Source organism: Heterodontus francisci, chromosome 13, assembly GCF_036365525.1.
Source record: "Heterodontus francisci isolate sHetFra1 chromosome 13, sHetFra1.hap1, whole genome shotgun sequence".
Taxonomy (NCBI): Eukaryota; Metazoa; Chordata; class Chondrichthyes; order Heterodontiformes; family Heterodontidae; genus Heterodontus; species Heterodontus francisci.
Window position 1 is genome coordinate 93,025,081 of NC_090383.1, and position 20,018 is coordinate 93,045,098.

Sequence of the window (20,018 nt, forward strand, 5' to 3'; positions counted from 1 at the left end):
TTTGCTGGTTTTAATTGTATGTTACGATAGATGGGTTGATCTGTAAAATGTTACGAAAGTGCTTCAATATTTATTTTTGAGGTCTTATATTTAAATTGTGAAGATGGATTCATTGGAAGGCTGAAGATTTCATAGAAGCTGGACTTTCCTTTGTTATTGACAGTCCATTGAAAGAACACTGAGATGTTGTTTAAAAAGAGCCTTGCTGAAAGTCATGTGCTTTAAGCAATAAACAACAGAAACCTTGGTGACCTGGGAAGATGTTTACAGAGAAGTGACAGGGGTCAAGATTTATAGGGGTCAGGAGGCTTGACTCCTGAGATATTGTTTTTGGTTTCGCTTTGGAGAGTGTGTTGGGGTATTAACTGCTTTGAAGACAGTTGGAGAAAACCAGCCAAGAGAGCAGCCGCCATCAGCTTACCCTCTTCTGTCTCTTTGAGAACTTCCTGAGAATCAAGTATAAGAAATAGAGAGACTGACGCCGCATTTCTCCTGAAAAACCTGCCAGATACTCCGAATGCCACATTTCTCCTGGAACTGGAAAGCCTGTCAAATTGTTCCTAAACGTCGCCTGAATAGAACTGCTCTAGAAAGATCCCAGTGACGGCTGTCTATGCATATTTGGGATGCCAGACTGAAAAGGGACAACTGCCATCTTTCCATCTCTTCACTATTTTCTTCAAGAATTAGCAAGTATTTGGCCAAAGTATTCTGTATTGTCTTTTTTTGAAACAGACCTCTGCAGAGAGAATTTTAGTATTTTTTTCAGTGTGTGTGTGAGTTTGTGTGTGGGGAGTTTAAAAATGGGAACTTTCATATTTCAATCTGTGTGTTAATGCTTTACTTTGTTACTGGTTAAGTCTTGTTTTATAATAAACTGATAATTTTGTTGTTTATTAAAGAAACCTGATTGGTGATTTCATTCTGGGATAAAGATTAGAGTATATGATTGACTACATCAGTAACTGGGTAAACATTTAAAAAAATATATGTTGTGACCTCCCACCTCAGTCGTAACAAAAATTTAAAAAGTTAAATGAAAGTTGTTTTAATTCACGATGATTAGCAAAGTCAGAATTTGTATTCGTAATCCATAGGAGTTGATGATGCCTACAATGCAAGTGTAGTTTGTACTTGACTAAAATAATTTAAATAAAAAACACTTTGTGATCATAAGTTGAAAGCATTTGGTTTTATTAAACTGAGGGAGTGAGTATATGTTGAGGAAAGGGAAGGCAGGACCCGTAAGACAGAGGATGAATCCAGTATTAACATTCTTCTTTAATAGCTGACTGCTGTTTTCTGTGCACTGTAGTTGTTTCATCTTGTGCCAGAAGATGGCACCCTGCACAATCTTTTTCCTCTTACCTTCTTCCACCACCCTCCTGCCCACACCCGACCTCCCAATTTATCTGATCAACCCATTTCTGCCAGCAGAGCATTTTGAAGGTCTTGGACATTTAAGGGTTTCAACATTAACAGCAAATCTTTTGTGCTCCCAAAAACTGTAAGGTCAAGTTGTGTTATTTTTAAGTCACTTGTTTTGCGGGAATCAATTGCACAGCATATTCTTTGTGTGAAGTCCTAAAAGACAAATTATAATCCAGGTGTTTATTTTTCTTTCTCCCTTTTTAGCACAGTTATAAAGAAAGCACACACTGCCGTACAGAAACTAGCAAAAGAAGAAAAACTTACACCATTTTTAAAAACAGCTTTGCTGAATTGCCAGACTGCAGAAGAAGTAGAACATGTGGTTAGTAAAATGCTTGGTTTTTAACACACATTACTAAAGTAATATTGTTTATAATCTTGTAAGAAATAAAAGTTTGTCTAACTTCCTTTGTTATTCCTGATTAATTTTAACTTGTTATCCTCTGGTATCAAAGCAATTTGGCTGGATTACATTTGCTTGATTACAATTGTGCTTCAATTAAATCACCTCAAACTACAACACCCCACCCCCGCCACCCTACCAAAATTGCAAACCTAATTTCCATAACTTTTTTTTCCCAGTTTACATTCCTGAATCTTGACTTTCCTATAGTTTGTGGTCAGAACTCCAAATGGGAACTGATCAATACTTATGTGTAATATAATTATATAGCTCCAATTAAGTTTGTACTCTGTATTCTGCTAACACAACCCTGTGTTTTATTTGCCTTTTTATATTTTTTGTTTGTTACCAAGTATTCCACACTTTTACATAGCTTCTAATTTACTTATAAGGATTACCTTTTGCATTTGTAATCTAAGTAATTGTTTGACTCTTTTCAGTTTGCTCCTTATAAAAGTGGAAGTAAGAAGACAAAAGCTCAGCAGGCACGTCAGCTTGGCCTAGAACCTGCAGCAAATCTATTGATTGACCGTCCAGGAGAACTTAATCTAAATAACTATATAAAGGGAAATGTGAAAGGTAAGTTGTCAACTTCAGATTCGTGTTTATTATTTTATCTTCCACTTTGGGTTGGGGGTGGGGAATGGCAGAAAAAGTGAAAAATCATAGTAGGAACGATTATCTATAGACCCTTATTGTAATGTCATTATTTTTTTCCAGCTCTAATGCAGGCATGGAAATTGTGTAAAAGTTGTTTGTTATGAAGTCATTTTAGTATACTAGTCGATTTCCCATGGCATTACACACAGTGAGTTGAGCTAACGTGTACCTCAGATGTAGTGCTTGAAGGGTGAGGGTAATTGGACCAAAACTATGGATGTAGTCCTGATTTTAAAGATTTTAATAATCCTTATTTTTAATTAAATACCTTCAATTTTGCTTATTCATAGTTAAATAGCAACGTTTAGGGTAGTTCAGCCTCACAGCTCCAGTGACCTGGGTTCGGTTCTGGGTACTGCTTGTGCGGAGTTTGCAAGTTCTCCCTGTGACTGCATGGGTTTCCTCCGGGTGCTCTGGTTTCCTCCCACATGCCAAAGACTTGCGGATTGATAGGTAAATTGGCCATTGTAAAAAAAAAAAAAAATTGCCCCTAGTGTAGGTAGGTGGTAGGAGAATTGAGAGAAGGTGGGGATGTGAGAGGGAAAATGGGATTAATGTAGGATTAGTATAAATGGGTGGTTGACTGTCGGCACGGACTTGTTGGGCCGAAGGGCCTGTTTCGGTGCTGTATCTCTCTATGACACAAAAAACACTACTGGGCCCTGGTCTTGTCTGCCGAAAATGCATCTTGGAATGCAAAGATAATCCCCAACTTCTTTTCTGTTAAACATCTTCTTAAACCCCTTGCCCCACTTTTGTCCACCCTCGTCTTCAACAAGTGTGAGGAGCTCATGGACTTCTTAGTCATTTAAGATTGAGACCATCTGAGCAGCTGCTGCTGTCAATTCCCTCCCTTCCCGTAGCCCATTGGGCCAAGTGTCCCCGAAAGTTCCCCTTGCTCTAGCCTTGAACTCGCATTTTTCTTTCAGTTTCTCTCCGATCTCCTCTCTTGCCCTCTCTGACCTCATCTTGTCCACAAGACTCCCCTCCTGCTCCCTCGGCCCAACTTCCCTTCCTGGCTCTCATGTTAGCTGATATTGTTAACAGTTCTTTCTCCTCAAGGACTACCCCTCCTTCAAATCTACCGTTATCACCCATCACCTCACAAAAAAAATCCTCCCCCATCTCCAACCTCCCTTTCCTTTTCAAATCCTTGAACATGCTTTCGCCTTCCAAATCTCTGCCCATTTTCCCTGGAATGCCCATGTTTGAATCTCCCCAGTCAGGTTTTCCTGCCACAGTACCACAATGGGTCTTAGATGACATCCTATGTGATTGTGACAAAGGTAAGTTATTACTCCTCATCCTCCGCGACTTGTCAACAACCTTTGCCACGATTGATGACACCATCCTCCTCCAATGCCTCTCCATCGTCATCTAACTAGGTGGGATTGCACTCACCTGGTTCCATTCTTGTCTATCGAGATGTAGCCGGAGAGTCACCTGTAATGGCTTCTCCTCCTACTCCCGCACTGTTACCTCTGGTATCCTCTCCTAATATAGTTGCTGCCTCTTGACAACATTATCTGAAAATGCAGTTTTGATTTCCACATGGAGGCTGATAACATCTAGCTTTATCTCACCCCACCACCACCTCTCTCAATCCTTCCACTGTCTGTTAGATTGCTTGCCTGACATCCAGTACTGAATGAGTAGAAATTTCCTCAACTAAATATTGGGACAACCAAAGTCATTGTCTTCGGTCCCCTCCACAACCTCCATTCCCTAGCCACCGACTCCATCCCTCTCCTAAGCAACTGTCTTCTGGGAGACTGAACCAGACTTTTTGCAGCCTTGCTGTCCTATTTAACCCTGAGATGAGTTTCTAATCTCGCATTCATGCCACCATGAACACTGGATATTTTGTTTTGTGAGTGAGATGGATGTTATTCCCAAGGCACTTTTCAAAGAAGAATATGAGGAGTTCTCCTGGCTGATCTTCCTTTATCAATAGATGGCAACAAAAACAGATTATGTATTATCCATCTAATTGACGTTTTTGGGATTTTGCTCTGCACTAGTAGGCTGCTACATTTGCCAATGCAATAGTCACTGCTCAAAAATCATTCATTGTTTAGGAAGGGTTTAGGAGCATTTGAGAGATTTGATAAAGTACTATTTTAAGGTAAGGATATTTCCACTTCTGTAATACCAACTGACTCCACCCCTGCCTAAGATTACCTGCTGTTGAAACCCTCAACCTGCTTTTGTTACCTCTGGACTTGATTATTCAAACGTACTCCTGCATCCCACGTTCTACCCGCTGTAAACTTGAGGCCATCCAAAACTCTGATGCCTGTGTCTTAACTTGCATCAAATCCCATTCACCCATCACCTGTGTGCTCGCTGATCTACACTGGCTCGATTTTAAAATTCTCAAGCTTGTTTTCAAATCCCTGCATGGCCTCACCCCTATCTATCTATCTCTCTCTCCTCCAGCCCTATAACCCTCAGATATCTGTGCTCCTCCATTTCCAGCCTCTTAAGCATCCTAGATGTTAATTGCTCCACCTTTGACAGCCGTGCCTTCAGCTACCAAGCCTCTAAGCTCTGGTGTTCCCTCCCGAACCTGTTGGCCTCTCTACCCCTCTTTCCTCCATTAAGGCATTCCTTAAAACCTGTGTCTTGGGCAAAACTTTTGATCATCTGTCCTAATATCGCCTTATGTGGCTTCTGTCAAAGTTTGTTTGATAATGTTCCTGTGAAATGCTTTGGAATGTTTTACTATGTTAAATGCGCTAAATAAATATCAGTAGTAGTACTAATACAAGTAGTTCTTCCTGCTTTCTTCATATTTCTTTCGTATTGAACGGTGGTGTAGGTATGGCCCACTCCTCTTGTTTCTTATATAGTGGTTGGGTGGGTGCCTCCAATTGGTGCTATTTCAACTGTGATTGTTATTTTTATTTTGTGAAATAATGATGTTAGTGTCCATTTTAAAGCAATTCATATTCAAACTACTGTTATGTAGTTACTCTTTTCGCACTCTAGGGGACAGTCTTGGATAACAAATCCGGTTGAGGCACAGAATAAAGGTTAACTGTTATCAGTCAGCTGTAGGTCTAATCTGTAAAATTTGTGAAAGAAAATAAGGGAATATAGGAGCTCAAGGATTTACTTTGCTAATGCAATAGCACATAAATAGGGGTCAAGGTTTATGACTTGGAAGAAAAGATTAACACTTACTTTAGAAAAAGGAAGTTGATATATATCCAAAGTTGCATTTGTATTTAAAGATTTTTTGGCTCTGAACGTAGTTAATTTAGTCTTTGGCATTACTGCCAGGATTACAGTCTCGAGCCAATAAAGGTCTGTGTAGTTCAGAACAGCTGTTATTTATGATGAGCCAAATGTACTAAAGTTGAATTTGACTGATTGTTCACCCTGCCCAGTTTTGACTGTCTGTTGTGGTAAGGTGATATTTCAAAAATGTTTTCATGATACATTGATCCAATTAGACAGGTTCATGGAAATTTGGCTGCCATTTTGTCACAGTGACTGTACAGAGTGTGAGGATCCTTCCAAAAGTACCATTCTTTCATCAACAGGGATGTGTTGGCCGCTGTATAACACAAGAGCACGTTGGTGGGGAGAAATAATGGAATTCTGTTTATTTCTTTTGGTATATGAAGAATGTTTGACTTGGCTTGGTACAAGTTGCTACTTGCCTTTTTGTGCAATAACATTTTAAAAGTTAATTTGAAACTACTTTTGGGGTGGGGGTGGTGGAGATGGGTGTTGCTTTGTATTTGCAAGCTCTTTTGTTACATGCAGAATTGTGAATTTGATCCCATACCCTGATCTAAAACATTGCCGATTGGCAACATTTTGCAACTTCTGTTCTTGTCTTCAACTTTTAAAAAAAATTCTTCTCCACCCACCTCCTTCTGTGGACTGTTTCTAAGTTAAGGCAATTGGTGACCAATTTCAGCTTTTATTTCAAATATAAATTAACTTTATTCCTCTATGCCTTCCCCCACACACAACACCAGGGGAAAAAATACTCTCCCCAAGTCAACAAACTGCTCAATCGCACTCTCATCTACATCTTTGATGCCCTTGTCCTAATTAAAACCGTTACTCTCGCCCATCCTGCTACAGCTCTCACTTCTGCTCCCTAAAGGCCAAAGGAATGCAAACATGGAAGCTGGTTTAGCTATTCATTGGCTGATCTTGCAGGATCATGTAAATCGCTGTGGTTCTGCTCTTGTCTGCCAGAATTGCTCACTATTCCAGGATCATCCTGAATTGCAAAGATAACCCCTGGCTTTTCTTCTCCACTACAAACTGTCTTATTAAGCCCTGCTTCCTCCATGCCTCCTCCACCCTCACCTCTAACAAGTGCGTGGAGCTTATGGACGTCAAGACTGAGACCTTCGGTTAGCTTGTCTCTGCTGCTTCATTCCCTTCCCTAGCCCACCAAGCCACACTTTCCCTAAAGTTATTCCCTGCCAGAGCACCTGAAATATCTTTCTCTAGTTTCTCTCCTATCTCTCCTCATGCACTCTCCAAGCTCATCTTATCAATGAGACCCATCTCCTGCTCCCTCGATGCTTTCCCTACCAAACTGCTAACCACCATACCTTCCCGGCCCCGTGTTGCTGATATTAATGGTTCCCTCTCATCAGGTACTGTCCCCCACCCCATCAAATCTGCCATCATTGTTCCCTCCTCAAAAGACCGACCCTGACCCCTCTGTCTTTACAGCTTTACCACCCTACAGCTTTACCACGCTACCCTCTGCAAAGTCCCTGAACCTGTTGTTACTTCCCAGATTCATAGGATCATAGTTTAGTTTAGTTTAGAGATACAGCACTGAAACAGGCCCTTCGGCCCACCGAGTCTGTTCCGACCATCAACCAACCATTTATACTAATCCTATATTAATCCCATATTCCTACCACATCCCCACCTGTCCCTATATTTCCCTACCACCTACCTATACTAGGGGCAATTTATAATGTCCAATTAACCTATCAACCAGCAAGTCTTTGGCATGTGGGAGGAAACCGGAGCACCTGGAGGAAACCCACGCAGACACAGGGAGAACTTGCAAACTCCACACAGGCAGTACCCAGAATTGAACCCGGGTCGCTGGAGCTGTGAGGCTGCGGTGCTAACCAGGAATAGAATCATGGGAAGTAGAAGCAGGAGTAGGCCATTTGGCCCGTCGAGCCTGCTTTGCCATTCAAACAGATCTTGGCTGATCAAACATGGAGAAAAAGACTGAACTCGAGATGAGGTGAGAGTGACTGCCCTTGATATCAAGGCAGCATTTGACCAAGGCACCCTAGCGAAACTGGAGGCAATGGGAATCAAGGAGAAAACTCTCTGCTGATTGGAGTCATATCTAGCACAAAGGAAGATGGTTGTGGTTGTTGGAGGTCAATCATCTCAGTCCCAGGACATCACTGCAGGAGTTCCTCATGGGAGTGTCCTAGGTCCAACCATCTTCAGCTGCTTCATCAATGACCTTCCCTCCATCATAAGGTCAGAAGTGAGGATGTTTGCTTATGATTGCACAATGTTTACCACTCACGACTCCTTGATAATGAAGCAGCCAGCGTCCAGATACAGCAAGACCTGGACAACATCCCGGCTTGGGCTGATAAGTGGCAAGTAACATTTCCGCCACGCAAGTGCCAGGCAATGACCATCTCAAACAAGAGAGAATCTAACCATCTCCCCTTAATGTTCAATGGTATTACCATTGATGAATCCCCCATTATCAACATCCTGGGGGTTACCATTGACCAGAAACTGAACTGGACCAGCCACATAAATACTGTGGCTACAAGAGCAGGTCGGAGGCTGGGAATTCTGTGGTGTGTAACCCACCTCTTGACTTCCCAATGCCTGTGCACCATCTCCAAGGCACACGTCAGGAGTGTGATGGAATACTCTCCACTTGCCTGGATGGGTGCAGCTCCAACAACAGTCGAAGCTTGCCACCATCCAGGACAAAGCAGCCCGCTTGATCGGCATCCCATCCACCATTTTAAACATTCACTCCCTTCACCATCGACGCACAGTGGCAGCAGTGTGTACCATCTACAGGATGCACTGCAGCAACTCACCAAGCCTCCTTCGACAGCACCTTCCAAACCCGTGACCTCTACCATCTAAAAGGACAAAGGCAGCAGATGCATGGGAACACCACCACCAGCAAGTTCCCCTCCAAGCGGCACACCATCCTGACTTGGAACTATATCGCCGTTCCTTCACTGTCGCTGGGTTAAAACCCTGGAACTCCCTTCCTAACAGCACTGTGGATGTACCAACACTCCAAGGACTGCAGTAGTTCAAGAAGGAAGCTCACCACCACCTTCGCAAAGGCAATTAGGGATAGGCAATAAATGCTGGCCTAGTCAGCGACGGCCACATCCCATGAACGAATAAAAAAACTTAGCCTGTCCAAATCCCCTTGAAGCCTCCTTGCATTCTCCTCACAACTTACATTCCCACCTAGTTTTGTGTCATCGTCAAATTTGGAAATATTGCAATTGGTCCCCATATCCAAATCATTTATATAGATTGTAAACAGCTGCAGCCTAAGCACTGATCCATGCAGTACCCCACTAGTAACAGCCTGCCATCCTGAAAATGACCCATTTATTCCTACTCTCTGCTTTCTGTCTGTTAACCAATTCTCAATCCATACCAGTATATTATCCCCAATCCCATGTGCTCTAATTGTTTTACTAACCTCCTGTGTGGGACCTTATCAAAAGCTTTCTGAAAATCCAAATACACCACATCCACTGGTTCTCCTTTCTGCTGTAAGTAACCTCCTCAACAAATTCCCAAAAGGTTTGTCAAATATGATTTCCCTTTCACAAATCCATGTTGACGCAGCCTAGTCATGTCATTGTGTCCAAATATCTCATCCTTTATAATAGATTCTAACATTTTCCTGACTACTGACGTCAAACTAATAGGTTTGTAGTTCTCTGTTTTCTCTCTCGCTCCCTTCTTAAATAGTGGGGTTACATTTGCTACTTTCCAGGCTGCAGGAGCCCTTCAAGAATCTACAGAATTTTGAAAGATAGCCACCAATGCATCCACCATCTCTGTAGCTAACTCCTTCAATACTCTGCGATGTAGCTCATCTGGTCAAGGGGATTTCTCAACTTTCTATCCAATTAATAATTTGAGTACTACCTCTTAATTGATACTAATTACTTTCAGTTCCTCATTTTTACAAGTTCCTTGGTTCCCTTGTATTTCTGGAAGATCTTCTGGAAGATCTCCATGAAGACAGACACAAAGTAATTGTTTAGTCACCCCACTATTTCCTCATTCTCCACCACAAACTCTCCTGTCTGCCTGCAATGGACCTTCATTCGTCCTTGCTAGTCGTTTCCTTTTCACATACCTAAAGAAGTTTTTATAGTCCACCTTTGTTTCCAGTTAGCTTACATTCATAATTTGTTTTCCCTTTATCAGTTTCTTGGTCCTCCTTTGTTGGACTCTAAATTGCTCCCAATCCTTGGGCTTACCACTTTTTCTGGTGACCTAGTGCAATCCTTAACTTCTTTTGTTAGCCACGGTTGATTCACCTTTCCTGTTGAGTTTTTGTGTCTCAGAGGAATGTATGTTTGTTGTAAACCATGTGATACCACTTTACATACTAGCCATTGACTGTCTACTGTCAAATCTTTTAATGTATTTTCCCAATCCACCATAGCCAACTCACCCCTCATTCCTTCATAGTTTCCTTTCTTCAGACTTAGGACCCTACTTTTGGAATGAACTTTATCTCTTCCAAACTTAGAATTCTACATTATCATATTGTGGTCACTATTTCCTAATGGCTCCTTTACAGCAAGGTTATTAATTAGCCCTTTCTCATTACATTCGTGACTACCTTTCCCACAACTTCATGCTTGAAACCCTCCAAAAAGGTTCCCGCCCAGCCACAGCACTAATGGCCCTTATCACAGTCGCAGATGACAACTTATCTTTGTAGGAATCACATAGGATATCACCTCTTGTCCTTCCCGACCTGTCTGCAGCTTTTGACATGTTTGATTACACCATCCTGCTCCAAAAACCTCTCCTCCATTATCCAGCTGGGTGGAACCGCCATCATTTGGTTCCATTTCTATCCAACCAGATGTAGCCAGAGAATCACCTGCAATGGTTTATCTTCCTGCTCCTGAACTGTCACCTCTGATGTCCCTCAAGGATCTATTCTTAGCCCCCTCCTGTTACTCATTTACATGCTAATTGGTCAGGAAACCTGGAAGTCAGATGCTCATGTACTGGCTGGGTTAAAAAGCCACTGACAAATCTGCTGCTGAAACTTCTGCTGCCATTGCGTTGAATGGTTAAGATCAAGACCAACGGCTTTGGCCTTTCTGTTCAGTTGGAGAAAATTTCTGCTCATCTAGTACTGAATATTGGACAAACAGCATGATAGATCACAGTATATGCTGCCTTATGGTGGCATCATCTGAAAACGTCTGGTTCCATGTGTACACTGATGATACCGAGCTCGACCTCACCACAGCCTTTCAACTCCTCCATTGTCTCTGATTTGTCACTTCTCATTGTGATGAATGGTAAGACAAGCGTTAAAGATGAACAATGTGTGTCCATGATCGGGATGTTTTCTTGATTGTAGGACTGTTTTATGTTGGGGGATGACCACATGGGTTCAGAATTTGGCGGCCAGATGAGTTCACTGTTTCAATCTAAGGAACCATGCCTGAATTCGGCCATCCTGGGCAGCTGTGTGGACCGATGCTTGTACCCTTGTCACATCGAGTCCCTCCTCCTCCAAAGCGACAGTACACTTAGCACTTTCTTCCCCCTGGAACTCCGGTCTTGCTGCTATGCTCAGTCGTACAAGACGCAGCACACCACTATCATTCTCGATACCTGGGCTGGTGCATGTTGAAGGGATCTGTCTAGCCATTAACAATGTGTCACCATCTGGTCCATTTGGCAGGAGGCCTTTTTCCAGGAGGCTGCAAATGTCAGTGACCACCTGACATGATATTGTTTGGACATGTCCAGGAAGCTGATTCTCTGCCCATAAATTCTACCTTGGGGATATTGCTTCCTTTGAGCAAGAACTCTGTGCTCATCCTCTCTCTACTATCAAGCAGTGGGTGGGTAACATAGCATAAGAAATAGGAGCAGGAGTAGGCCATTCAGCCCCTCAAGTCTGTCCCTGGCCTCGACTCCTCTTTCGGGCCTGCTCCACATAACCTTCGACTCCCCGAGATTTCAAAAATCTATCTACCTCCTCCTCAAATACATTTAGTGACCTAGACTCTACAACTCTCTGAGGTAGAGAATTCCAGAGATTCACCATCCTCTGAGAGAAGAAATTCCTTCGCATCTCAGTTTTAAATGTGTGCCCCCTTATTCTGTAACTATGTCCCCTAGTTCAAGATTCCCCCACCAGTGGAAACATATTCTCAACTTCTACCCTGTCAAGCCCATTAGAATCTTATATGTTTCAATAAGATCACCTCTCATTCTTCTAAACTCCAATGAATAAAGGCCTAACCTGTTTAGCTTTTCTTGATAAGAAAACCCCTTCATCCCAGGAATCAGCCTAGTGATCCTTTTCTGAACTGCCTCTAATGCTAGTATATCCTTCCTTAAATACGGGGACCAAAACTGTACGCAGTACTCCAGGTGTGGCCTCAGCAACACCCTGTACAGTTGTAACAAGACTTCCCTATTTTTAAACTCTAACCCCCTAGCAATAAAGGCCAAAATTTCATTTGCCTTCCTAATTACTTGCTGCACCTGCATGCTAACTTTGTGTTTCATGTGCAAGAACACCAAGATCGCTCTTTACTGCAGTATTTTGTAGTTTTTCTCCATCTAAATAATCTGCTTTTTGTTCTTCCTACTAAAGTGGATGACCTCACACTTTCCCACATTGAACTCCATCTGCCAAGTTTTTGCCCACTCACTTAACCTATCTATATTCCTTTGTAAATTCTTTGTGTCCTCATCACAACATGCCTTCACACCTATTTTTGTACTGTCAGCAAATTTGGATACACTGCACTCTGTCCCTTCTTCCAAGTCATTAATATAGATAGTAATTAGTTGAGGTCCTAGGACCGACCCTTGTGGCACCCCACTAGTTACGGCTTTCCAACCTGAAAAAGACCCATTAATCACAACTCTCTGCCTTCTGTCTTCATTTTCCCAATGACAGATGTTAAGCTAACTGGTCTATAGTTTCCTGCTTTCTGTCTCCCTCCTTTCTTGAATGGGGACGTCACATTAGCGGTTTTCCAATCCGCTGGTACCCTACAGGAATCCAGTGAGACTTGGTATATTATGACTAATGCCTCCATTATCTCTGCAGCCACTTTTAAAATGTTTGGATGCAGGCCATCAGGTCCTGGCAACTTGTCTGCCTTTAGTTCCATCAGTTTGTTCAGCACTTTTTTCCTCATGATAGAGATTATTGCAAGTTCCTCCCTTCCATTTACACCTTGCTCATCTATTATTGTTGAGATGTTTATAGTGACCTCCACCGTGAAGACCGATGCAAAATTATCTGCCATTTCCCTGTTCCCTGTTATTAATTCCCCAATCTCATCCTCTAAGGGTACCACACTTACTTGAGATACTCTCTTCCTTTTTATATACCCTTAGAAGCTCTTACTGTTTGCTTTTATATTTCTTGCCAATTTACTCTCAGAATCAGTTTTCTCCTTCTTAGTTTTTTAGTCATCCGCTGCTGGTTTCTAAAAAAAATTCCCAATCCTCTGGCCTACCACTATCTTTCGCCGCTTTGTATGCCTTTGTTTTTGGTTTGATACTCTCCTTAACTTCCTTTGTTATCCGTGGGTGGTTCATCGTTCTCATCGAGGCCTTCCTTCTGACCGGAATAAATGTTTGCTGAGTGTTATGATGTATCTGCTTAAAGGTCTGCCACTGCTCCTCTACTGACTTTCCCTTTAATCTATTTTCCCAGCCCACTTCAGACAACTCTTTCTTCATACCTCTATAATTGCCCTTGTTTAAGTTGAAGACACTGGTTTGAGACCAGTGTTGCTTGCCCTCAAATTGAATTTGAAATTCTACCATGTTATGATCGCTTCCGCCTCGAGGATCCTTAACTACGAGATCTCTTATTAATCCTACCTCATTACAGAAGATGCTGCTGCTGCTTGTCTTGGTACTCATCTGGGGTCCAAGGTAAAGCTGCCTAAGCGGCACCCATGCTGCACTGATGTTTGACAAATGGGAAGTGTAGATGAGATGAACAACACTCTGAGGTAGTAGAAATGACCTCCAAAGTATTGGAAATCATCTCCAAGATTAGGGAAAGCACGGTCTCGAACAACAACAACTTGTATTAATGTAATCAAAGAACAGTGCAGCACAGGAACAGGCCATTCGGCCCTCCAAGCCTACGCCGATCTTGATGCCTGCCTAAACTAAAACCTTCTGCACTTCAGGGGTCTGTATTCCTCGATTCCCATCCTATTCATGTATTTGTCAAGATGCCTCTTAAACGTCTCTATGGTACCTGCATCCACCACCTCCCCCGGCAACAAGTTCCAGGCACTCACCACCCTCTGTGTAAAGAACTTGCCTCGCCCATGCCCTCTAAACTTTGCTCCTCTCACCTTAAACTTATGTCCCCTAGTAACTGACTCTTCCACCCTGGGAAAAAGCTTCTGACTATCCACTCTGTCCATGCCGCTCATAACTTTGTAAACCTCTATCATGTCGCCCCTCCACCTCCGTCGTTCCAGTGAAAACAATCCGAGTTTATCCAACCTCTCCTCATAGCTAATGCCCTCCAGACCAGGCAACATCCTGGTAAACCTCTTCTGTACCCTCTCCAAAGCCTCCACGCTCTTCTGGTAGTGTGGCGACCAGAATTGCACGCAATATTCTAAGTGTGGCCTAACTAAGGTTCTGTACAGCTGCAGCATGACTTGCCTATTTTTATACTCTATGCCCCGACCGATGAAGGCAAGCATGCCGTCTGCCTTCTTAACTACCTTATCCACCTGTGTTGCCACTTCCAGTGACCTGTGGACCTGTACGCCCAGATCTCTCTGCCTGTCAATACTCCTAAGGGTTCTGCCATTTACTGTATACCTCCCACCTGCATTAGACCTTCCAAAATGCATTACCTCACATTTGTCCGAATTAAACTCCATCTGCCATTTCTCCGCCCAAGTCTCCAACCGATCTATATCCTGCTATTTCCTCTGACAATCCTCATCGCTGTCCGCAACTCCACCAACCTTTGTGTCGTCCGCAAACTTACTAATCAGACCAGCTACATTTTCCTCCAAATCATTTATATATACTACAAACAGCACTGATCCCAGCACTGATCCCTGCGGAACACCACTAGTCACATCCCTCCATTCAGAAAAGCACCCTTCCACTGCTACCCTCTGTTTTCTATGACCGAGCTAGTTCTGTATCCCTCTTGCCAGCTCCCCTCTGATCCCATGTGACTTCACCTTTTGTACCAGTCTGCCATGAGGGACCCTGTCAAAGGCTTTACTGCAGTCCACATAGATAACATCCACTGCCCTTCCTTCATCAATCATCTTTGTCACTTCCTCAAAAAACTCAATCATATTAGTGAGACGTGACCTCCCCTTCACAAAACCATGCTGCCTCTCGCTAATAAGTCCATTTGTTTCCAAATGGGAGTAAATCCTGTCCCGAAGAATCCTCTCTAATAATTTCCCTACCACTGACATAAGGCTCACCGGCCTATAATTTCCTGGATTATCCTTGCTACCCTTCTTAAACAAAGGAACAACATTGGCTATTCTCCAGTCCTCTGGGAACTCACCTTTCGCCAATGAGGATGCAAAGATTTCTGTCAAGGCCCCAGTAATTTCTTCCCTTGCCTCCCTCAGTATTCTGGGGTAGATCCCATCAGGCCCTGGGGACTTATCTACCTTAATGCTTTGCAAGACACCCAACACCACCTCCTTTTTGATAATGAGATGACTGAGACTATCTACACTCCCTTCCCTTGGCTCAAAATCCACCAAGTCCTTCTCCTTGGTGAATACTGATGCAAAGTACTCATTTAGCACCTCGCCCATTTCCTCTGGCTCCACACATAGATTCCCATCTCTGTCCTTGAGTAGGCCAACCCTTTCCCTGGTTACCCTCTTGCTCTTTATCAACGTATAAAAAGCCTTGGGATTTTCCTTAATCCTGTTTGCCAGTGACTTCTCATAACCCCTTTTAGCCCTCCTGACTCCTTGCTTAAGTTCCTTCCTACTGTCTTTATATTCCTCAAGGGATTCATCTGTTCCTAGCCTTCCAGGCCTTACAAATGCTTCCTTTTTCTTTTTGACGAGGCTCACAATATCCCGCGTTATCCAAGGTTCCCGAAACTTGCCAAACTTATCCTTCTTCCTGACAGGAACATGCTGGTCCTGGATTCTAATCAATGACGTTTGAAAGACTCCCACATGTCAGATGTTGATTTACCCTCAAACAGCCACCCCCAATCTAAATTCTTCAGTTCCTGCCTAATATTGTTATAATTAGCCTTCCCCCAATTTAGCACCTTCACCCGAGGACCACTCTTATCCTTATCCTCAAGTACCTTAAAACTTATGGAATCATGGTCACTGTTCCCGAAATGCTTCCCTACTGAAACTTCGACCACCTGACCGGGCTCATTTCCCAATACCAGGTCCAGTACGGCCCCATCCCTAGTTGGACTATCTACGTATTGTTTCAAGAAGCCCTCCTGGATGCTCCTTACAAATTCTGCCCCATCCAAGCCCCTAGCACTAAGTGAGTCCCAGTCAATATAGGGGAAGTTAAAATCACCCACCACTACAACCCTGTTACCTTTACATCTTTCCAAAATCTGTCTACATATCTGCTCCTCTACCTCCTGCTGGCTGTTGGGAGGCCTGTAGTAAACCCCCAACATCGTGACTGCACCCTTCCTATTCCTGAGCTCCACCCATATTGCCTCGCTGCATGACCCCTCCGAGGTGTCCTCCTGCAGTACAGCTGTGATATTCTCCTTAACCAGTAATGCAACTCCCCCACCCCTTTTACATCCCCCTCTATCCCGCCTGAAGCTTCTAAATCCTGGAACATTTAGCTGCCAATCCTGTCCTTCCCTCAACCAAGTCTCTGTAATAGCAACAATATCATAGTTCCAAGTACTAATCCAAGCTCTTAAGTTCATCTGCCTTACCTGTTATACTTCTTGCATTGAAACAAATGCAATTCAGACCACCAGTCCCGCTGTTCTCCGCAACATCTCCCTGCCTGCTCTTCCTCTTAGTCTTACTGGCCTTATTTACTAGTTCCCCTTCATTTATTGCACTTGCTGTCCTACTGCTCTGGTTCCCACCCCCCTGCCACACTTGTTTAAACCCTCCCGAGTGACGCTAGCAAACCTCGCAGCCAGGATATTTGTGCCCCTCCAGTTTAGATGCAACCCGTCCTTCTTGTACAGGTCCCATCTGTCCCTGAAGAGATCCCAATGGTCCAGATATCTGAAACCCTCCCTTCTACACCAGCTGTTCAGCCACGTATTTAGCTGCACTATCTTCCTATTTCTAGCTTCACTGACACGTGGCACAGGGAGTAATCCCGAGATTACAACCCTAGAGGTCCTGTTTTTTTAACTTTCTACCTAACTCCCTAAACTCCCCCTGCAGGACCTCGTCACTCTTCCTGCCTATGTCGTTGGTATCGATGTGTACAACAACCTCTGGCTGTTCACTCTCCCCCTTCAGAATGACCCCTGTCCGTTCAGAGACCTCCTTGACCCTGGCACCAGGAAGGCAACATACCATCCTGGAGTTTCTTTCACGTCCACAGAAGTGCCTATCTGTGCCCCTGACTGTAGGGTCCCCTGTAACTATTGCTCTTCTGCGCTTTGTCCCTCCCTGCTGAACAACAGTGCCAACCGTGGTGCCACTGCTCTGGCTGCTGCTGTTTTCCCCTGATAGGCCATCCCCCCCAACAGTATCCAAAACGGTATACTTGTTAGAGAGGGGGATAGCCACAGGGGATTCCTGCACTGACTGCCTGCCCCTTTGAGTGGTCACCCATCTATCTGCCTGCACCTTGGGTGTAACCACTTCTCTAAAACTCCTGTCTGCCACTTTCTGCCACTTGCATGCTTCTAAGTGCATCCAGTTGCCACTCGAACCGATCCATGTGGTCTGTGAGGAGCTGCAACTGGGTACACTTCCTGCAGATGTAGTCGTCCGGAACGCTGGAAGCGTCACAGACTTCCCACATCTCACAGGTGAAGCACTTCACCCCTCTAACTGTCATTTCTAGCACTAATTAGTTAATTAATATAAAATAAATAAATACTTATTAAATCCTTACTAAATTGTTATAATTAACTATATGGTCCCAAGTGCTAGATTTCTACTATAAATATTAAATGCTAACTAAATACAGTAATCTCCTCCCTCTGGTTTAGTTACTCTACTTATTAATTAGTTAATTAGGGTTTTAATCAATTTTTACCAATGTTTTATTTTCAAATTCAGTACAAATTCCCTACCAGCCAATCAGGTCACAGCTTTCCTGTGACGTCACTTTTCAGTTTTTTTTTACTAGAGGTAAGTTTTTTATACTTTTATACTTACCGGTCTGGAACTCCGCCCTCCGAGTCTTCTCCGTGAATGTAGGCCGCGAATCCCCGAGGTAAGTTTTTTTATACTTACCAGTCTGGAACTCCGCCCTCCGAGTCTTCTCCGTGAATTTAACATAAAATATCCTAAGGTGCTTCACAGGCTTCTTGGCATCCCTGATTTTCATCGCTCCAACATTGGTGACTGTGCTTTCAACTGTCTAGACTCTAAACTCTGAAATTCCCTCCCGAAACCTCTACGCCCCTCCATTTTGCTTTCCTCCTTTAAGACACTCCTTAAAACCTACCTCTTTGACCAAGCTTTGGATCATCTGCCCTAATAGCTCCTTACATGGCTCAGTGTCAGATTTTGTTTCATAATACCTCTGGGAAGTGCACTGTGACATTCTATTACTTTAACGGTGCTACATAAATAAAAGTTATTGTTGATATCTCTCCAATACTGGCGTCTTGTGTAGCCCCTTTTTCACTCGCCCCACCCTTGGCAGCCATGCCTTCAGCTGCCGAGGCCCTAAGCTTTGGAATTCCCTCCCTAAACCTGTCCACCTGTCTTCTTTTAAGATGCTCCTTAAACCTACCTGTTAGACCAAGTTTTTGGTCACCTGTCCTAATATCGTCTTATGTGACTCTAGTCAAATTTTATTTGATATATATAAATGACTTGGATATTGGAATAGAGTAAAATTCCAGAATTTACCGATGATGCCAAACTTGGAGGTGTGACAAACAATGAGTGTGATACCAATCGACTGCAACAGGACACAGGCTAAAGCCTGGCTCATGTATAAAGTTACACAGTGGCGCAGTGGCTAGCACTGCAGCCTCACAGCTTCAGTGACCCGGGTTCAATTCTGGGTACTGCCTGTGCGGAGTTTGCAAGTTCTCCCTGTGACTGCGTGGGTTTCCTCCGGGTGCTCCGGTTTCCTCCCACATGCCAAAGACTTGCGGTTTAATAGGTAAATTGGTCATTGTAAAAAATATGCCCCTAGTGTAGGTAGGTGGTGGGGAATTGAGGGAAGGTGGGGATGTGAGAGGGAAAAATGGGATTAATATAGGATTAGTACAAATGGGTGGTTGACGGTCAGCACAGAGTCGGTGGGCCAAAGGGCCTGTTTCGGTGCTGTATCTCTCTATGACTGTATGACCACAGCCAACCTGAGCCTGTGTCCTTTAATTTTTTCTTCATGCCCGACCCAACCCGACATGAATATCCTTCATCCGTTCCGGCAGCAGGCTATTCCTGCAACTGGAGTTGTGGGGAATCATGGGTAAGCCTGATTCCGTGACTTCTCGGAAGCAGCACCGTCCGACCCGACCCAAGCCCGAATGCTGGACTCGGAATTTCGACACGACCCGAACCCGACACATGTAGTAGAGTCGGGTTCGGGTTGGGTAGCCAGGCTTTAACATGGGCTAACAGAATGGGCAGACAAGTCGTAGATGGAATTTAATACAGAGAAGTGTGAGGTGATGCATTTTGGCAGAAGGGAGAGGCAGTGTAGACCTACTGGCACAGTTCTTAAGAGTGTATAGGGACAGAGGGACCTGTGGGTTCATGTGCATAGATCTTTGAAGGTGGCAGGACATATTGAGAGAGTAGTTAGCAAAGCTTATGGGATTTTGAGCTTCATAAATAGAAGTAGTGATACGAAATCGCCAAGTTATGCTGAATCTTTGTAAAGCTTTGGTTAGGCCGCAACTAGAGTTTTGCATCCAGTTCTGGTTGCCATGCTTTTGGAATGATGTGGGGGTCCTTGAGAAGGTGCAGAAGAAATTTACCAGAATAGTTCCAGGGATGAGGGATTTTAGCTGCAAGGTTAGGTTGGAGAAACTGATGATATTCTCCTTGGAGCAAAGAGTTTGAGGGGAGATTTCATAGAAGTGTGCAAGGTTATTAACAGTTTAGATAAGGTA

General features: G+C 43.6%; 1 protein-coding gene across 3 annotated transcripts in view; it reads left to right on the forward strand.

The window, feature by feature from the left end:
- srbd1 (S1 RNA binding domain 1) overlaps positions 1-20,018 on the forward strand; it is a 332,566-nt gene that overhangs the window by 37,322 nt on the left and 275,226 nt on the right. For all 3 annotated transcript variants that reach the window (XM_068045198.1, XM_068045197.1, XM_068045199.1), the window contains 2 exons: positions 1,636-1,753; positions 2,275-2,413. In XM_068045198.1, coding sequence (XP_067901299.1) covers positions 1,636-1,753; positions 2,275-2,413 — 257 coding nt within the window. The remainder of the gene's footprint in view (positions 1-1,635; positions 1,754-2,274; positions 2,414-20,018) is intronic.